The 18,586-nt window shown below is 39.1% G+C and overlaps 1 protein-coding gene across 3 annotated transcripts in view; it reads right to left on the bottom strand.

The window, feature by feature from the left end:
* MGAT4A (alpha-1,3-mannosyl-glycoprotein 4-beta-N-acetylglucosaminyltransferase A) overlaps positions 1-18,586 on the bottom strand; it is a 76,091-nt gene that overhangs the window by 21,247 nt on the left and 36,258 nt on the right. For all 3 annotated transcript variants that reach the window (XM_023734120.1, XM_023734116.1, XM_004369325.2), the window contains 4 exons: positions 13,143-13,276; positions 6,874-6,920; positions 4,840-4,953; positions 3,942-4,017 (listed from right to left, as the gene is read on the bottom strand). In XM_023734120.1, the coding sequence (XP_023589888.1) occupies positions 3,942-4,017; positions 4,840-4,953; positions 6,874-6,920; positions 13,143-13,276 (371 nt within the window). The remainder of the gene's footprint in view (positions 1-3,941; positions 4,018-4,839; positions 4,954-6,873; positions 6,921-13,142; positions 13,277-18,586) is intronic.

Below are 18,586 nucleotides of genomic sequence, written 5' to 3'. Positions count from 1 at the left end.
GCTGAACGACCAGCAAACACAGCCTTAGCGTGGGAACGACAGCGCGCTCCTCGGGCGCACGCTGAACGACCAGCAAACACAGCCTTAGCGTGGGACGACAGCGCGCTCCTCGGTCGCACGCTGAAGGAGACCAGCTAACACAGCCTTAGCGTGCGACGACAGCGCGCTCCTCGGGCGCACGCTGAAGGAGACCAGCTAACAGCCTTAGCGTGGGAACGACAGCGCGCTCCTCGGGCGCACGCTGAAGGAGACCAGCTAACACAGCCTTAGCGTGCGATGACAGCGCGCTCCTCGGGCGCACGCTGAAGGAGACCAGCTAACAGCCTTAGCGTGGGACGACAGCGCCGCTCTTCGGGTCACCCCGTCTCGGTCTTTCTATGCTGCCCGCTATCCTTTCTTTTCAAAGGAAAATAATGTTGTAGGCCTTTAAAATTTTTCCTTGTGTTGATGTAAAACATGTACAAAGTCAAACAGAAGGTCAAAGAAAAAGCTAGCAGCTTTTTCTGCCTTCCACCCTCCTAGTTGAGGTGACCCATGTTAAAACTTGGATGTGTATCATTGGACACCTTCTGCATGTACATACAGAATATGGAGACCTATATATAAGGTTCCTATCCCACTTTTTAGGGGTCGCTGTGAGTCAGAATCGACTCGACGGCAATGGGTTTGGTTTTTGGTGGTACAATGGTTAAGTATTTGGCTGCTAACCAAAAGGTCAGCAGTTTGAATGCATCGGCCACTCCTTGGAAACGCTATGGGGCAGGTCTACTCTGTCCTATATGGTCACTATGAGTCGGAATCGACTCGATGGCAACGGGATCCCACTTTTTGGAGCTCTGGTGGCACAGTGGTTCAGATTTCGGCTGCTAACCAAAAGGCTGGCAGTTTTTTTTCCCCAATAAGTACATTCAAAAACAAGTTTGGGACTGATTTAAATATGTAGGGATGTAAATGGAATAGTCAAATACCTACCAAAATTTTAATATGCTAATTTTTACCACACATATTTAAAATTACATTTTCACATATTAGTTTAGAAAATTGATTTGTTCCACTCTCACATCTCAGCAACCGTTTAACTTAAAAAAAAATTTTTATTCTGAGATAATTGTAGACTCTCAGGGAGTTGTAAGAGACAATGCAGAGAGATCCTGTATCTCTCACCCAGTTTTCCCCAATGGTGACACGTTGCATAACTACAGAACAATATCACAACCAGGAAACGGACTTTGATGTACATTCATATCCAGACACCTCCCTCCCTTTCCCCTTCCCTCCCTTCCTAACTGCCAGCAACCAATATAATCTGTTCTCATTGCTACCATTTTGTCATTTCAGTACTGTATAAATGGAATTATATAGCATATAATCTTTTGAGATTGGCTTTTTTCATTCAGAGTAATTCCACTGAGATCCATCCAAGCTGTTGGGGGCATCAGCAGTTCCTGCCTTCCTACTACAGCACGGTATTCCACGCTGTGGACTTAGATCTCAGTTTAACCATTCACCTGCTGAAGGGCATCTGCGTTGCTTCCAGTCTTGGGCTATTACACATAAAACCTCTATGAACATTGGTGTACAGGTGTTTGAGGGAACTAAGTGCCTCTCTAATACCCGTGTTTCATCATGGCAAAAGCCACTCCTTAAACAATCTAACGTATCTCATTAGTGATTGCTAGTTTACAGAGGGAAGCGAAAAAGCGATATGCAAAACACTTTCTGCAGGATGTGAACGTAGCGTAAGAAAGAGGAGGAATATTATATACACACATCTATAAACACAAATACACAGATACACGTAAACGAATGTATGTTATCTATAAACATTCAAAACTAGAATGAAACGGAGGACTTTTTGGGCTAATGTGTCTTTCCCACCAATACTCTGTAGATCAAAATGAACTCACGGAGAGAATTCCATATGAGAGATCATGTAAAGCTTGAATATAAACATAAAGCAACTCCCTCTGAGTCACAATTTTTGGGCAAATATGGTAACTTTAGGAATGTTCGTTGGATTCATCTTTGTAACAGTGAAAAACTGGAAGCAATCTAAATGACCAATAACAGTTACGATACATGGAAAATGGTACTTCAAGAAGTAATTAAAAATTATACAAATCTGGCTTACTGGCATATGAAGGTGTCTATAGTAAGTGACAGCAAATCAGATTATAAGACAGTGTAGATGGTATGATCTTATAGTCATAAACATGGTTGTATTACATGATTAATAAGTATAAAGAACAAACTGTGAAGAGCAATGCTTGACAGGTGGTAAGCACGCAATAAACATTAGTTCACAGCCACTGCTGTTGTTATAACATCTGATATGCTTATCTCACTTGGCAAAAGTTGTCCTTTCCATCCTCTTTCTTAACCCCATCCTTTTCTTATATTCCTGTATATTTAGTCTTCTGGTGCTCCACTAAAAGGCTTTTAGGTTCCATTAATTCTCTTCACTGAGGGAAATTTAAAACAATTTTTAACAGCAATCTAACTACATCTTAAAATCATCTATGTAAAATTTTTGACCATAATGTAAATATTTATATACTGGCCCTAGAGCAGAACAGTAAAGTTCAGCTATAATAATATTTGGGATATGTTAAACTAAAATGTTTTCCTTACTATTTTGAAATTAAAATAAGACTTCTCTTAGATATTTAAAGGAAATGTATTATCTAAATCTAGGATATTATGTTTTGTATGTGAAACTTTTGTACACTATTATATTCAATGTTATATGCCCTGACTATGCTCAACATGTATATTTCCTATCCTGTGAACCAAGGAAGAGTTAATATACATCTAAATATAGGTAGTTTGAATCCATACAGTGGCACCGTGAAAGAAAGGCCTGGCAATCTACTTTCATAATATTACAGCCATTGAAAACCCTATGGAGAGCAGTTCTACTCTGAATCACGGGGGGTCAGCACGAGTTGGGATCAACTCAAAGGCAACAGGTCCGGCGGCTTGTTTTTGTTGTTTGTTTTGTAGCGCTGGCCCCACGTAAAATGTCAAAGGAGGCAAAGTCTGTCCCCCTCTGCCTTCCCATGTGATATCAGGCTTCTTTTTTTTTCTTTCCTCCCCGTCTCTCCAACCCCTACCAGCAGCTGCTTTCCCCTCCTGACTCAGCGACCCAGAGCTTCTTCTTGCCACCCTCAACAAAACGTCCTTTCAGGAAAGGATCTAATAAACTTTATAGTAAAATATAGTAACTGATAGGCTTATTGTGCTACAGGTCTTGGGGATATTTGCATTTTGAACAAGGGATAAAGGCCTCTTTGGTTAAATAAACGAAATTCCAATTGTGGAATTTAAACTTAAGTCATTAACAGGAATGAGATTTGAAAGAAATAAGAGCTTCCTAGAATTATTTAAGCTGTTGCCTGCCTAACTAGCTTAAAAACCCTATCACTATATAATTATTCTACTCGTATAGTATTATGCCCACACTGCTAAAAACTGGACCATTGGAACTAAGCGTCAGTTTTACTAACTTCAATATAAACGTAGTTGTACATGGTATTAAAAAAGCAAAAAACTTTATCCTACCATGAGGCCATTAAAAAATTGTAAGGAAATCCTTCTTTCAAATTTGCCAAATAAATCTGAGTTCCTTTTAACAGGAGCGAGGGAGGATGAGAGGGAAGACGGAGGAACAGGTGAGAGAGGGGAGGAGGTAAGTGGCCTGCATGCTGTCACCCCAGTAAGTGCAGAGCTGGCACTCCTGCTGACCCAGAGCACGAGACCTCCCTCGGCGCCCACATTCTCAATGGTTAGGACGGTTCCTTCTGCTCTCTGACTTGCAGCTGTGATCTTACAGCTCCTAGAGGCCTGTGCTTTCAAAAGCTTCCTGTTTTAATGAAAGTATATTCTTGATATTCCTTTTTTCTTTAAAAGCGTGAGAAACAGTAAAGGGAAACCCAACTTACCTGGATGTAATATGTGCCCTTTTCCTGAGCGAACATCATTAGGAAACAATAATCTAGGTTTTGTTTTGTTCTCCATCTGAAACAGAAATTTTCAAAAAGGGAGAAATCAGACTCAAATTCAGTGAAACGAGATTAGACGTAGAAACTTCAAGTATTTATACTGTATATTGTGTGTGTATATATGCTTTATATACACTTAGCATAGACAGTCAAAGAGAATGCATTTTTCTCTCGAGAGGCTTTATCTAAGTGCATTCCCCCAGAGTACCAATCCTCAAGATATCCTGAGGCAAACAAGGAGTCCGATGTTGTGTCAGTTTGGGAAACACTACACACATCTCCCCTGCTGGAGAGTGACGCACAGTAGAACATTAAGGGCACTGAGACAGCCAGCAGTAAAGACATATGTTGAAAAAAGTTTTAATCCAATATTTCCAACTTCTTTGACCACAGGCCCTATTTTCAGTCACATCTTAATGTGTCACGGAACTAGTGCTTCCGAAATTAACACTCTGGGGACCAGTGCTCTGGTGTCTCGGACTAATCCTTGCGTCCAGGTAGAAACTCATGAATTTGTGTAGAATGCTTAAAAAAGAATTACACTATATTAAAATTTACAACACTAAGTCCTTCCAGTGTGTTCCTAGTAGCCTACATTGACTAATGTTGAACAAGAGAAGTGGTTCAAAAGCCAGTTTAGAAGAACATAATTAAGTTAAACGCTTTAAATACTACTAGCAAACTTCTCTGGAATATACCTTGAAAACTGTTCTGAGTTTAAGGAGACTACCTAGACTTCTGTATCAAATTCAATCCTAACCTTTTTTAAGCTTCAAGAAACAAGAACTACGTTTATCACACTCACAGGGTAGAGGGACTTAAAGAACACGTTGCTCACCGTACTCTTTCTTTTGAATCTCCAAAGGTCTCCCTTAGGGTTGTCAGGTCAGGGTAGTAGCTTTCAGGAGGTGATATTACTTCCACCAGGCCAGAGCTGATTTCTTTAGAAAATCTACCATGAGAAAGGTTAGCTAAGTTATTTAAGTTCTGTGGGATTTTATTTATCTTAACGCTCAACTTACTGTGTTGAACATAAAGCATTATCAGTAATCATTTGTAGCAGGATATGATATTCACTGTGTTAAATGAAGTAGCTCATCATTTATTTACCAGAAAATACAGGTTATTCTGATAGCACAAGTTTTTAAAAAATAATGCTTAAAAAAACCCTCTAAAATGCCACTCTTCTTGGCCAATTGCAGGCCTTACATTCCTAGAAAGTATCCAAATTTAAAATAAACAACTCAAGGCCTCACAGAAAATAAAGGATTGAAGAAAACAAACAAACGAATGCGTATGTGTGTGTATAAGTAAATACACATACCCAGGCAAAAACAGAAGTTTTTCAGTTTTCAAGAAGCTTTAAGTGTGGGTTATAGACTATACTCTGAACTAGTGTTTCCATCTGGGGGCAATTCTTCCCCCCATGGGACATTCAGCAATGTCTGCAGACACCTTGCTGGACACAGCTGCAGGCGGCGCTACGGACGTCTGGTGGGTAGAGGCCAGGGATCCTGCCGCGCATTCTGTGATGCACAGGACAGCGCCTCACAACCAAGGATCATCTGGCCCAATATGTCAATCGGGCCGAGGTTGAAAACCCTGTTCTAAGTTTTTAAATTCGTCTTTAGAAACTCAAATGTAATTTCCATTACATTTGCATTCTCCCTTTTTCTATATTTATAAATCGCCACAAAACACCCGTGTAACCACCCACCTCTGCCCAAATGATCTTGGTGCGTCATGGCAGTTTCCCCCAGTGCCATCCCCCAGGCTCAGTTTTCCTGCACACTGAGGAAGAAGTGCATCAACAGAATCACTGCATGAGCCTACAGACCTGCCCATGGGGTCTATGGGAAGGGGGACCAGTAATTATTGCCTGTTCCTTCATTTAAGGAGTCTGTGCTAAACTGAGAGCCCTGGTGGCACAATGGTTAAGAGCCCACCTGCTAAGCAAAAGGTCGGCAGTTCGAATCCACCAGTCACTCCTTGGAAACCCTATGCAGCAGTTCTACTCTGTCCTATAGGGTCGCTATGAGTTGGAATTGACTCAACAGCAACGGGTTTGGTTTTTTTTCTGTTTGTTTATGTTAAACTGTGCTTATATAAGTAAAGACTGTCAAGAAATTCAGCACTTGAGGAAAATTTAACAGATGAACAACTTAATCTTAAACTATGCATATAAAAAACACCCACGGGTTTTAACATTAAGTGTATAGTTGGCAAATAATTATTGCTTCTCTTATTTTTCCTTTTTACGTAAAAGATATGGTTGTGTGGGGGCAAAAACAGATACAACTCAATGAAGAAAATCATATCAAAGACTAGTTTTCATGATATCACTATTATAACTACTAAGGCTATGTAAGGAGAAATTTCCATGCCTGAAACCTATGAGCTTTCTGTCGATTACTACTGTGTGCCTTGCTCGCAGCGAGCGGGCACTCAGTCTTTGCAGAATGAAACAACAGTTTAGACAAAGTTTAACGCTGAAGTTTGAAACTGCTACGTGACTATGCCTGAGAGCATAACAATTTTTACTTGGTAAACAGAGTAAGAAGGCTGCTTTAAGTAATTTCATCTAGCTTTCCATATATTCACTGCCTTCAGGATTAAAGACTTATTTGATATGTTCCATACATTTGACAATTCAAGTCTTTTCTGGCTTGTATTAAACCGCACCAGTGTACCCCATTCGATAACCGGGTATACACGCACCTACTTTATGACAGTGGAGGCCGAGATAGGTGGCCCAAGGAACACTGAACGCCACAGAAAAATGAACTATAAAGGAAGGCATTGTCCTTCAGCAAAAAGCCAGGCAACAATAGGAACTAAACTACTTTCATTTCCATTGTTAAGAGGAACTTACTCTCTCTCCAGGGTGGCGACAACACTGCGGACGTACTCAACATCTGTCTGGGAAAGGAAAACAGTGTACTCACATTTATGTTTTTATAGTTTTATTTAACTCCTTAATACCGAAAGTTAAATAAGATGACTAAAACACTTTTTGAAAGCATTACATGACATCCTCAAACAACTTATGGTTTGCCTTTCCGTACTGTTCTGCTGCACTGCACTTCAGTATTGTACCACTACCTGTCACTGAGTACTTACTAACATAGTAAGCAGATTTTTAAGTTTTCATTATTTTCAATTGTCAATGTTGAATATACTATGAGTTGGAATTGACTCAATGGCAATGGGTTTGGTGTTAAGGGGCCCTGGTGGTGCAGTGGTTATAGCGCTCGGCTGCTAACCAAAAGGTTAGTGGTTCAAACCCACCAGCCACTCCATGGGAGAAAGATGTGGTAGACTGCTTCTGTAAAGATTTCAGCCTTAGAAACACCAGGAGGCAGCTCTTCTCTGTACTATAGGGTTGCTATGAGTTGGGATCGACTCAATGGCAATGGGTTTTGGTTACTGTCTTAGTTATCTAGTGCTGCTGTAACAGAAATACCACTAGTGGATGGCTTTAACAAACAGAAATTTATTCTCTGACAGTTTAGGAGGCTAGAAATCCAAATTCAGGGCGCCGGCAGGGCTTTCTCTCTCTGTCAGTTCTGGGGAAAGGTCCTTGTCATCAATCCTCCCCTGGTCTAGGAGCTTCTCAGCACAGGGACTCCAGGTCCAAAGGACACAGTCTGCTCCTGGTTCTTCTTAGTTGGTGGTAGGAGGTCTCTCTCCTTTCTGCTTGCTTCTCTTTTATATCTCAAAAGAGATTGACTCAAGATACAACCTAATCCTGTAGATTGTGTCCTGCCTCATTAACATAACTACTTTTAATTTTGCCTTATCAATATCATAGAGGTTAGGATTTACAACACATGGGAAAATTACATCAGATCACAAAATGGTGGACAACCATACAATACCAGGAATCATGGCCTAGCCAAGTTGACACACATTTTTGCAAGCACACAATTCAATCCATAACAGTTACCTTTTAATGCCCTCTGTCAATGCCCCTTCTTCTACCTGCTCTCTGTACATGCTATTTGGCACACAGACATGGCTGTCCAATTAGTATTTAATCCTCAGAGAGAGGAACTTAGGTGTTCTCCTCCCAAGATGTGAACTGGGGTATGGGAAAATGCCATCTAACCCTGTGGATAGAAGCCAGACTTCAGGGAACAGAGGCTGATGATGATATGTGATGTCTACTCATCCCTGTCCTGTTGATTCTGTAAGTAATAAACGCCTGTTGATCACACCATTAGAAGTGTCTGGTCTGTGCTCTGCTCCAAACGGTCCTTCACTATATTGAAGAACTTGTGAGTATAGCAATGTTACAGTATGGCTCACAAGGCATAAAACATCTACCACCTCATGCTTTATAGAAAAGTTTGCCAAGCCCTGACTTAGAGTAAAAGCAAAGTCCTTATCATAGGCCAGAGTGTCCTTTGTGATCTGGCCCACCCTACTCCTTCTCTGACTACTGCCTACCACTCACTCCCTCACCTTCTCTGCTCCAGTCACATAGGCCTCCTGCTATTTTACAAAATGTGCCAAGGAATGCTCTCACCTCACAGTCTTGGCACATGCTGTTCCTCTCCTTGAACCATTCAACCCTACATTCTTCAGGGCTTTGGACAAATGTCCTGGCAACCCATACTCCCTTTCCTGTGTACTCTGATTCATTCTCCATATTATTTACTACCATCTAAAAATAGTACATGTTTGTTTATCTCTCCTTCTCTGGGGCAGAATCTTTGTTCTGTTCACCACTCACTTTTTCAGTAAGTATTTGTTAAATTACCAGAAAATTTTATGGAATATGACATATACAATTTCTTCCCAATAGGCATTTGTGTGATTTATTATCAATGCACAAATGTCTTAAAATCTAACTGCTGAAAGATTACAAACAACAGAAATACTACTGAGGTACCAATACAGTAATACGCAGTTTAATATCAACAACAGAAGCAACTAACAACTAGACAGAAAATCATCAAGGATATAAAAGACTAACAACACTGTCAACCAACGTGACCTAACAGACATCTGTAGAACACTCCATGCAACAACAGCAGAATCCACATTCTTTTCAGGTACACACGGAACATTCTCCAGGATAAACTATATGCTAGGCCATAAACAAGTACTGATAAATCTGAAAGGATGGAAATCATACAACGTGTGCTCTCTGACCCCAGTGGAGCTAGAATTCATTAGAAGTCAAGAATAGAAGAATATCTGGGAAATCCACGAATAGTTAGAAATTAAACAATACATTTCTAAATATGTCAGGGATCAATTACAAGGGAAATTTAGAAAGTACTTTGCGCTAAATGAAAATAAAAATACAATGTATCAAAATTTATGGGATGTAGCTAAAGTGGTGCTTAGAGGGAAATTCATAGCTTTAAATTTCTGTATTAGAAAACAAGAAGGAAAGATGTCTAACCAATAACCTAAGCCTTCACCTTAAAAATCTAGAAAAAGAAGAGCAAACCAAACTAAAAAAGAGAAAGAAGGAAATTATAAAGATTAAAGTGGAACTTAATGATAGAAAACAGAAAAATGATAGAGAAAAATCAATAAAACCAAAAGTTAGTTCTTTGAAAAGATCAAAGAACAGCGACTGAATAGTAAAACCAACCAAGACTCCCAAACCATAGTACTTCCTACCATGATCTTACAGGGAGTTTTTCTACTTACTTGATGGCCAGCCAGCTAGAGCTAAAATAGCTCAAAGTGTTTATCTCAAAGGAGAAGCAAATGGGGAAAGGGAAAAGAGGAGGAAACGAAAAAGTGAAGTGAGAAGGAAAAATGGGAAGAATGCGGACAGCAGTCTGCTGTTCAGCATAATGAACCTTGTAGAACTATTAGACTCTTCACCTGTGTGCATGCATAAGTCACATTGTATTTTCAAAAATCAAAAAAATAGACAACCAATGGTACAGGAAAAAAATATTCCTATATAATGCTAGTCTGTAATCCGGAAGCAAGATCTATTGTCTAATGGATTGTTAATCTCCTCCCTCATTTTAGTACTTCAGTAAATACTTGTTCAATGAATGAAAGAATACTTAGAATGAAATCTGTACTTCTGCCTTTACTGGAAAATATAACCAACAGGTAATTATGAGAGCACAGCTAGAGTGAGAGCTGCTGTTTCTGAGGCTATTGTAGTCCTCAGGTGTTTGGGATGGAAAGAGGTTCAAAAACATTCATGTAACTAAACCCTGGCTGAAATCACACTAAACTGCCTAAATAGGAAAGATAAACCATTAAGAGTTCAGGTGGGAGCACAATGCTGACAGTATTTCCCATTTCTCCTCCTTGAAATCATATATGATTATCAATGAGGACCACACACAAACTTCAAACTCATTTTCAGTAAGACTAAAATTAATAACCAAAATTCTCAAGCTCAAAAGGGATCCAGTTTGCTTTCAGTAACTAGAGGTGATGTGAAGAACTGCCAGACTAGCTACGTTTACAGGAAGCAGCAGCAAAGAGAGTCTTTGATTAAAAGAACCAAAACCAACTAGTCTGGAACACTCCTCTGTCCCCTCATCCTCCTATAAACCAGTGGTCTAGGAAAAATCCCATCTCCTTCAATGATGATTAACAAAAAAGAAACCAACATAGCAACTATACAAAAACATAAAACGGAGGAAATGAACAGCAAAACTTAACAAAAAAAGTTTTTAAAATATAGCAACAAGACAGATGAAAAATTGTAACCAAACATCTCCCACTAATTTAAAAGACAAAAACAAAAAAACACCCAGTTGAAGCGGTTACCTCCATGAAGCAACACCGAATATCAGAAATGACTGTAATGATTCCATAATGTATATGGAAATGCAGAGGACATAAAGATTAACTCACAGATCAATGAAACAGAACAGAAAAAGACCTACGCTTAAACAGTCAGTGGATTTTCAACAAAGGCACCAAAGCAATCCAAGAGGGAAAGGGAAGTGTTTTCAACAAATGGTACTGGGATAACTGGACACACATATGAAAAACAATGAATTTTGACACTACCTTACATCACAATAAAAATTAATTCAAGACAGATCATAACCCATTGCCATTGAGTGGATTCTGACTCATAGTGACCCTCAATGACATAGTATAACTGCCCTACAGAGTTTCTAAAGAGCAGCTGATGGATTCAAACTGCCGACCTCTTGGTTAGCAGCTGAGCTCTTAACCACTGCACCACCAGGATGGATCCAAGATGGATCACAGACCTAATTAAAAGTCTATATTGGTGCCTAACATATGATTGACAGATTTGATTATTTAAAATGTAAAACTTCTATGAAAGACAAAAACATCACGAATAAAGTTAATACAAATGACAAACTGGAAAAAAAATACATCGAAGGATTATTTCCTCTCATATATGAAAATTTCTTAAAATCAAAAATCACAAGTGAAAAAATGTGCAAAGGTTATAAAAACAATTATAAACACAAATGTTCAATGAACATATAAACCAACATTCAATTCCACTCGCAAAGAAATCCAAATTAACTACAAGCAATGTATTATTTTTACCCATAAAATTGGCAAAAATTTTTGAAGGCTAATGCTACCTCATAGAGCATGGAGACAGGGAAACAAGCTCTCTCTCTCCGATTGCTGGAAGTGGGTCAACTGGTTCAACTTTTGTCGGGCATTTTGGCCACATACCAACATTTTAATGCATATAGCCTCTGATCCAGCAATTCCATACTTAGGAATTCATCTTAAGTCAGTAACTATACAAGTCCACAACAATTTATTTATAGGAATGCTCACTGCAGTATTGCTAGTAACAGAAAAAATTTGGAAACAGCTAAATGTTTATCAATCAGCAATTAAATAAATTATTTTTAAATTATATAATGGAATGCTCTGTAGTCATAAAAGATGATGCAATGATATTTATTGTTTTCAGCATGGAGAAATATCCATGATATTAAAAAATACCTAGAATGATCCCATTTATATATGTATACAAAGCATAGGCAAAATTCTCTAAGATATATTTCAATTACTAACACCTATATCTGTGTGGTAGAATAACAGGCAATTTTTCATTATAAATTTCTGTAATTGTCTTAAGCAATATGCATATGTTTACTTTTCTATTAAGGAAAACACTCAGACTATGTTCATTTAAAAAGAGATGGGGAAGACTGAAAAGTTGGAAATCAGCGGACCAGAACCACAGGAGTCCTACATCCTTTCCCATTCTAAAATTTAAAAAAAGATGGGGAAGACTGAAAAGTTGGAAATCAGCGGACCAGAACCACAGGAGTCCTACATCTTTTCCCATTCTAAAATTCTATATGATAATTAAGGAAATATTTGCTCTAGGGAACGTTTCTCACGATTTAAGAAAAACTTGCTCAAGATTTATTCTTTCCTTAGGTCTTCGGTGAAGACTGAAAAAACACAACAAGAAATATAATATTCCTCATTCACTTGACTTTTTGGCTCCTTTAATAATAATGATGGTTGAGTCTTGGGAGTACAAAAAAGGGGTGGAGAGAATAAACAGATGGTAACACCCAACTTACAAAAAAAAAAAACCCAAACCCGCTGCCATCGAGTCGATTCTGACTCATAGGGACCCTATAGGACAGACTAGAACTGCCCCATAGGGTTTCTAAAGAGCGCCTGGTGGGCTTAGGCTAAACCTTTCTCAGGTTTCAAGACTCCTAAGGAACATCAGTGCAAATCTGCAAATTTACATCCTGGAGCTAGAAATAGAGACTCACTGTTCTTAAAGACTATGTATATAATATTACTCTATTGAAAACATGGAAACTCTGGTGGCATAGTGGTTAAGAGCTCAGCTGCTAACCATAAGGTCCACAGTTTGAATCCACCAGGCGCTCCTTGGAAACTATGGGGGCAGTTCTACTCTGTCCTATACGGTCGCTATGAGTCAGAATTGACTCAATGGCAGTGGGTTTGGTTTTTTTGGTTTACTGAAAACATCACTAGTTCTGAATTGTAACTGCAGGAGAGAGGCGAAGGGAAACAAAACAAGTTAGACTTACATTAAACTATTAGGTTACCTAACCTTGACTCATCACATTAAAAAAATGCTTATAAAAGCATATTCAAATATTCAGTTATGGTTCATCGATTATATGTGGTATAAAATAGCAATTAAATCATTACCTCTCCTATGAAGACTACTATAACACAGTCCGACTTCTCTTCAGGATACAGATTATCGATAAGGGAATGAAGAGTTTCTGTGAGGTAAGACTTAACTTCTCTCTTCACTGTGGGGACCCCCATGACTATTGAAACTGAAACAAAACAATGATAGTGACTGTGTAAAAAGATTTCATAAAGACAATTTAGAAAAATACTACTGTTTCACAAGTATTATACCCACTCAATTTGACGGAAGTAATTGAGGGATCAAAACATACTAAGCTTCAGAAAGGGAAATAATCAAAGGATACAAGGGCATACCTGTAATACTGTGATTCTCTTCCACATGGCTTACCCGTAAGAAAAAAATAATTTCAAAAAACTGATACAAATTAAAGACATTAAACCTCACACTAAAAACAAATGGCTGTAAACAGTAAATCTTATTAGACAAGTAAAACTTAGGAACACTAAACACATCTTACAAACTAATGTCTTCCATACTGACTTCACGTGCCTGCTATGTGAACCCCTGGTAAGGGCTAACGTCTCTCCTGTGGTATTCTTGCCAAAATGCATAACCTCAGTCTAACCAGGAAGAAACATCAGACAAATCCAAACTGGGGGAATATGACCCAAAATAACTTTGAAGGATCAAGTCATGAAAGACAAAGAAAGAATAAGGAACTGTCTCATCTTAGGGAAACTAAGGAGACACGACAAATAAATGAAATACGGGATCCTAGGTTGGATCTTGGAACAGGAAAAAAATAATAATGAAACAAATGACAAAATCGCGGTAAGGTCTGAGGTTAGATAACGGCAAGGCAGCAATGTCAACTTCCCAGTTTTGATCACTGTGCTATGGTGATGCAAATGTTTACATTTAATGCAACTGGGTCAGGGTACACGGGAACCATTCGTACCATTTGTGCAACTTCTTAAATCTAAAATTATAGTCAGTTCTACTATAATGGTCGTTTTGAAAACAAAATTTGTTCTGACATGATTAATATGTAAGGAACAATTTTTGCATAATGTGAATTTCATACTTAGTAGGTGAAAGCAGAAAACTGAACCCAGCTGAACTGAGTTCAGAAAATTGAAGTGAGCCAAGTAGAAATACAGAATATGCACACCGCAAACATCTGCCAGCTACCTCAGTTCACTGCAAGCTCTGCATCACACCCATCCACATCTGGTGTGGCAGCTTTTCATCAGATCATCTGCCCTGTGCAACCTCACAGTAGCTTACCACCTGCAACCCTTCTAAAGCCTACTTCCACAAACCTGAGGTCTTTTTCAAAGTACAGTACCATATGTACTGTAGTATTTGTATATTTCTTAACCAATGAACACGTGAAAAACTGTGCCACTATTTTGATTAGGTTCTTATCTATTTTTATGTAACTGACAAAGTTTTTGAGTGTTGTACTGCTAACCTCATTTTTCTCATATTAATGCACAATTTTGCATAGTGTGGTGATCTTCAGGAATGCATATGCTGTGTTATAGTAGAGCCGACTGTTCGTATTTCTTTTTTAACTTATTTTGTTGTTGTAGGGGATATACACAGCAAAACATACACCAATTCAACAGTTTCTGTACGTACAGTTCAGTGACACTGAACATGTCCTTCAAGCTGTACAGCCATTCTCACCCTCTCTTTCTGAGCTGTTCCTCCCCCAATAACATAAAGTCGCTTCTCCCAAAGTTCCTATCTAATCTTCGCTGCTGTCACTTTGACCCGATATAGATAGTTTTTAAAAGAGCATAATGCTCAAGGCAGACATTCTTTACTGGTGAAGCTAGACTATTGTTTGGTTTTAAGAAGAGTTCAGAGAATGTTTTTGGTTTAAGGTTTCAAGATTATCTCAGGGCAATAGTGTCAGGAGTTCATCCACCCTCCATGGCTCCAGAAAGCCTGGAGTCCATCAGAATTTGAAATTCTGTTCTGCATTTTCCCCTTTTGTTCAGGATTCTTCTAAAGAATCTTTGATCAAAATGTTCAATAATGGTAGCTGGGTACCATCCAATTCTTCTGGTCTCACAGCAAAGCAGCAGTTATTCATGAAGGCCACTGGCCATACATTCCATATCCTCCTCCTGCTCACGACTCTCCTTCCTCTGTTGTTCCAGGTGAATAGAGGCCACTTGTAGTGCCTTGGACAGTCAGCTGCAAGCTTTTAAGACCCCAGGCACCAAGCAGAGGAACTAGGAAGTAGAGCAGAAGCACTACACATGTTATCAGGCCAGTTAACTGGGATGTCCCATGAAACCATGACCCTAAACCTCCAAAGCAAGGAACCAAATCCCAAGAGGTTTTGGGTTGTAGCCTCAGCAGTTACTCTTCTTTGTTTTTTTTGGTCGTTGTTGTAACTATATCTATCATGGAACTTTTCTCAATTCAACTTTTTACAGTGTATGTATTTCAAAGTAAGTTCTAAAAAATAGTATCTTGAAAAATATGTCTTAGCTGTCTAAGTGTTACATAGCAATACAGAAGTATTTTGCAAATGTTTCATATTAACCTTAAAAGTAATTCACTCTTAATTATGTTTTGTTAGATATGCTGTAAAGTACTTAGAATTCACAGAATTCTAAAACTAGAATGAAGCTTAAGGATCATGGATTAACTAGTCTACCATCATCATTTTACAGAAAAGAACAATGAAGTCCAAAGGGTTTCAGTGATTTCTCCAACATGCCACATTCCTCTCTTTCATTTTATGGATGAAGAATTTTCAGACTCAAAAAGAGATCTACTATATCTGCTCTACACATATTTACTGAACACCTATTAAAGGCAAGGCATTATTCCGAGTGTTAGGGATATAATGAGGAACAGCACAGATAAGGTCCCTGTCCTCATGAAGCTTACATTCTAGAAGGGGGAAGAAGATAAATAAATAATGTCTTAGAGGGTAATATGTATTATACAAATTAAAATGTGGTAATGTGAGAAAGAGTGGGGGGGGGGAGCAGCACCTCTATAAACAGCGTGGTCGTGGAAGGCCTCTCTGATACCAACTGAGCTGATAACTAATGATGATCTGAAAAAGCTGAGGAAAACATGCCAGGAAGAGGAAACAGCAGTGAGGTGCTGAGAGAGAATGACCTTGACAGACTCATGAGCAGAAAATGTATCTAAAGCAGAATGAGCCTAGATTCAGAGAATTAGCCAGAGGTCAGATCATGCACAATCTGAAATTCAGTTTTAATTCTGAGTGCAAGAGAAAGCCACTCTCTGTTTGTAATCATGGGAGTAACATAATCTGATCTGTAATTTGAAATGATTACCAATTGGTGGAGAATAGACACAGCAGTGTAAGAGTAAAAGCTGTTTGGGGAGATGGGTGAGAAAGTCACTGCAGTGATTCAAGGGAAAGATGGGGGGTGATCTGGGGTGTCTGAAGAGATGAGGATGAGTAGACAGATTGGGGATATGTTCTGGAGACCCTCACCAATGGGGTTAAGACTGGTAGAGACAAGGGAATAGGAGGCATCAAAGATGACTTAAGCGAATGGGATACCTTTCACTAAGAACAACATATTTGACGGGGAGGGGGCTAGAAAACAAGAGTTCCGTTTTGACCACGTAACTCTGAGATGCTACAGAGAGGATGTTGCCCTGGAAGCAAATTCCATATACTTTAACCTACCTCAAAATTTAAATTAAAAATATTTAAATATTTAGAATATAGATTATAACACCTGTGATGTGAAATAGTCCTAAGAAGTGCTTAACTCATATGGAATTCTGAGACTATGTTTACAGAAGAAACAAAATCCATGCTGATCCTGTATGTATAAATAATGCAAATTCTCTACCCCCACCACATTATTTTGTTGTTATTGTTATGTTTAGATGGCATGTTTAGAGTATACGCCATTTTCCCCAAACAGACTCTGTTTTGGAGCTGAACTTTAATTCCTCAATTTAAATCAAGGCATTCAAGGTCTCCAAAAGCACTAAAAATCAAAGTACTAATTTCAGCCAAAACTACAAAAGTATGGTATACATGCTTATGGTAATTCACAAAATACTCCCTGTTTTCTCTACCTGCCGTCACACTGTGAGACTGCACTTCCTGGGCCCCTTACGGTTGAGGGCGACAGGGGAGGGGGCACGTGACTAACAACATTCAATGAGTCATCCGCGTGCGTAATTTACGGGCTGTGTAATTATAACTGCCGTGTGAAATCCTTCAGAGTTGTCTTCACTCTTGCGCACAGCAGCAAATAATATTCAAGATGGTGACTAGTCTGTCAACCCAGATCCCTGAGTGACCAAAGACGGACATGGATTATGAGAAGAAAAAACAAAAAAACAAACCTTTGTTATTTAAACCACTGAGATTTTGAGATTGTTGGTTATCACAGTGGAACCCAGCCTATCCTGTCTGATATGATGCTAGAAAACGCATGTATTCTAAGGAATGAGTTCAGAAGAAATATGTCAGCAAAGTGAACGATATGGCCCTGCCATCCTTTTAGGGAAGAGCAAGGTGGACAAAGGAACCAAACAAATAGAGCCAAAGGGCTGGACTGAGAACTTTGTTCAACTGATTAACTCTCCAGTAATTCCAACCCAAATATTAACTGTCCCTCTATTATGCATCTGTTATATGCCAGATAATCTGAAGTAGTCACAGACAGATCAAATCCCTGCCTCATGGTGCTTATAATTTGACTGAACCATCAATCACTATTATTTCTTTTTTTCCCGCTTTCCTAGGAAGCTTTCATGTCCTCCCATGTACGTTCCCACACATTCCAAACAACTTTTAGATCCGTCTTCTTCTTTCCATCTTTGCTACCACTAGAGTCCACGTTCCTCTTCTCACAAATGAATTACTAAAACAGAACCGTAACTGGTCCTTCCACATCTGCACTTCCTCCCACATCCTCGATCATTCTGCCCACTGCAGCCAGTGTGATCTTGGCAAAATTTAAATCTTACAGAGTCATTCTTAATAAGCCCTGCTTGAAATACTTCAGTGGCTTCTTACTGCTGTTAGATAAAAACTGAAATCCTATACATGGCCTACAAGGCCCGGCATTGTCTGGTTCCAACTCACATCTGCAGCCTCATCTTGTTGCATTCTCCCCCTGACTCTACACGACAGTGGCCTTCTTTCATTTTCTAGAACATTTCATGCTCCTCCTGTCAAGGGACTTTTGTAGTACTCTTCTTATTTTCTGAAATACTCTTTTCTCTCATTGTGGTAGACAGAACAATGGCCTCCCTAAAGATGTCCACACCCTAATCCCCAAAACCTATGAATATGTGACCTTATGTGGAAAAAGGGACTTTACAGATATGATTAAATTAAGGATCTTAAGATGGGAAAACTATCCTGGATCATCCAGGCAGGCCCAATGTATTATCACAAAGGTCCTTCTAAGAGGAAAGCAGGAGGGTCAGAGTGAGAGAAGATGTGATGATGCAAGCAGAGTCA

Source organism: Trichechus manatus, unplaced genomic scaffold (genome assembly GCF_000243295.1).
Source record: "Trichechus manatus latirostris isolate Lorelei unplaced genomic scaffold, TriManLat1.0 scaffold00004, whole genome shotgun sequence".
Classification (NCBI taxonomy): domain Eukaryota; kingdom Metazoa; phylum Chordata; class Mammalia; order Sirenia; family Trichechidae; genus Trichechus; species Trichechus manatus.
This window is presented reverse-complemented; position numbering and strand designations above follow the sequence as displayed.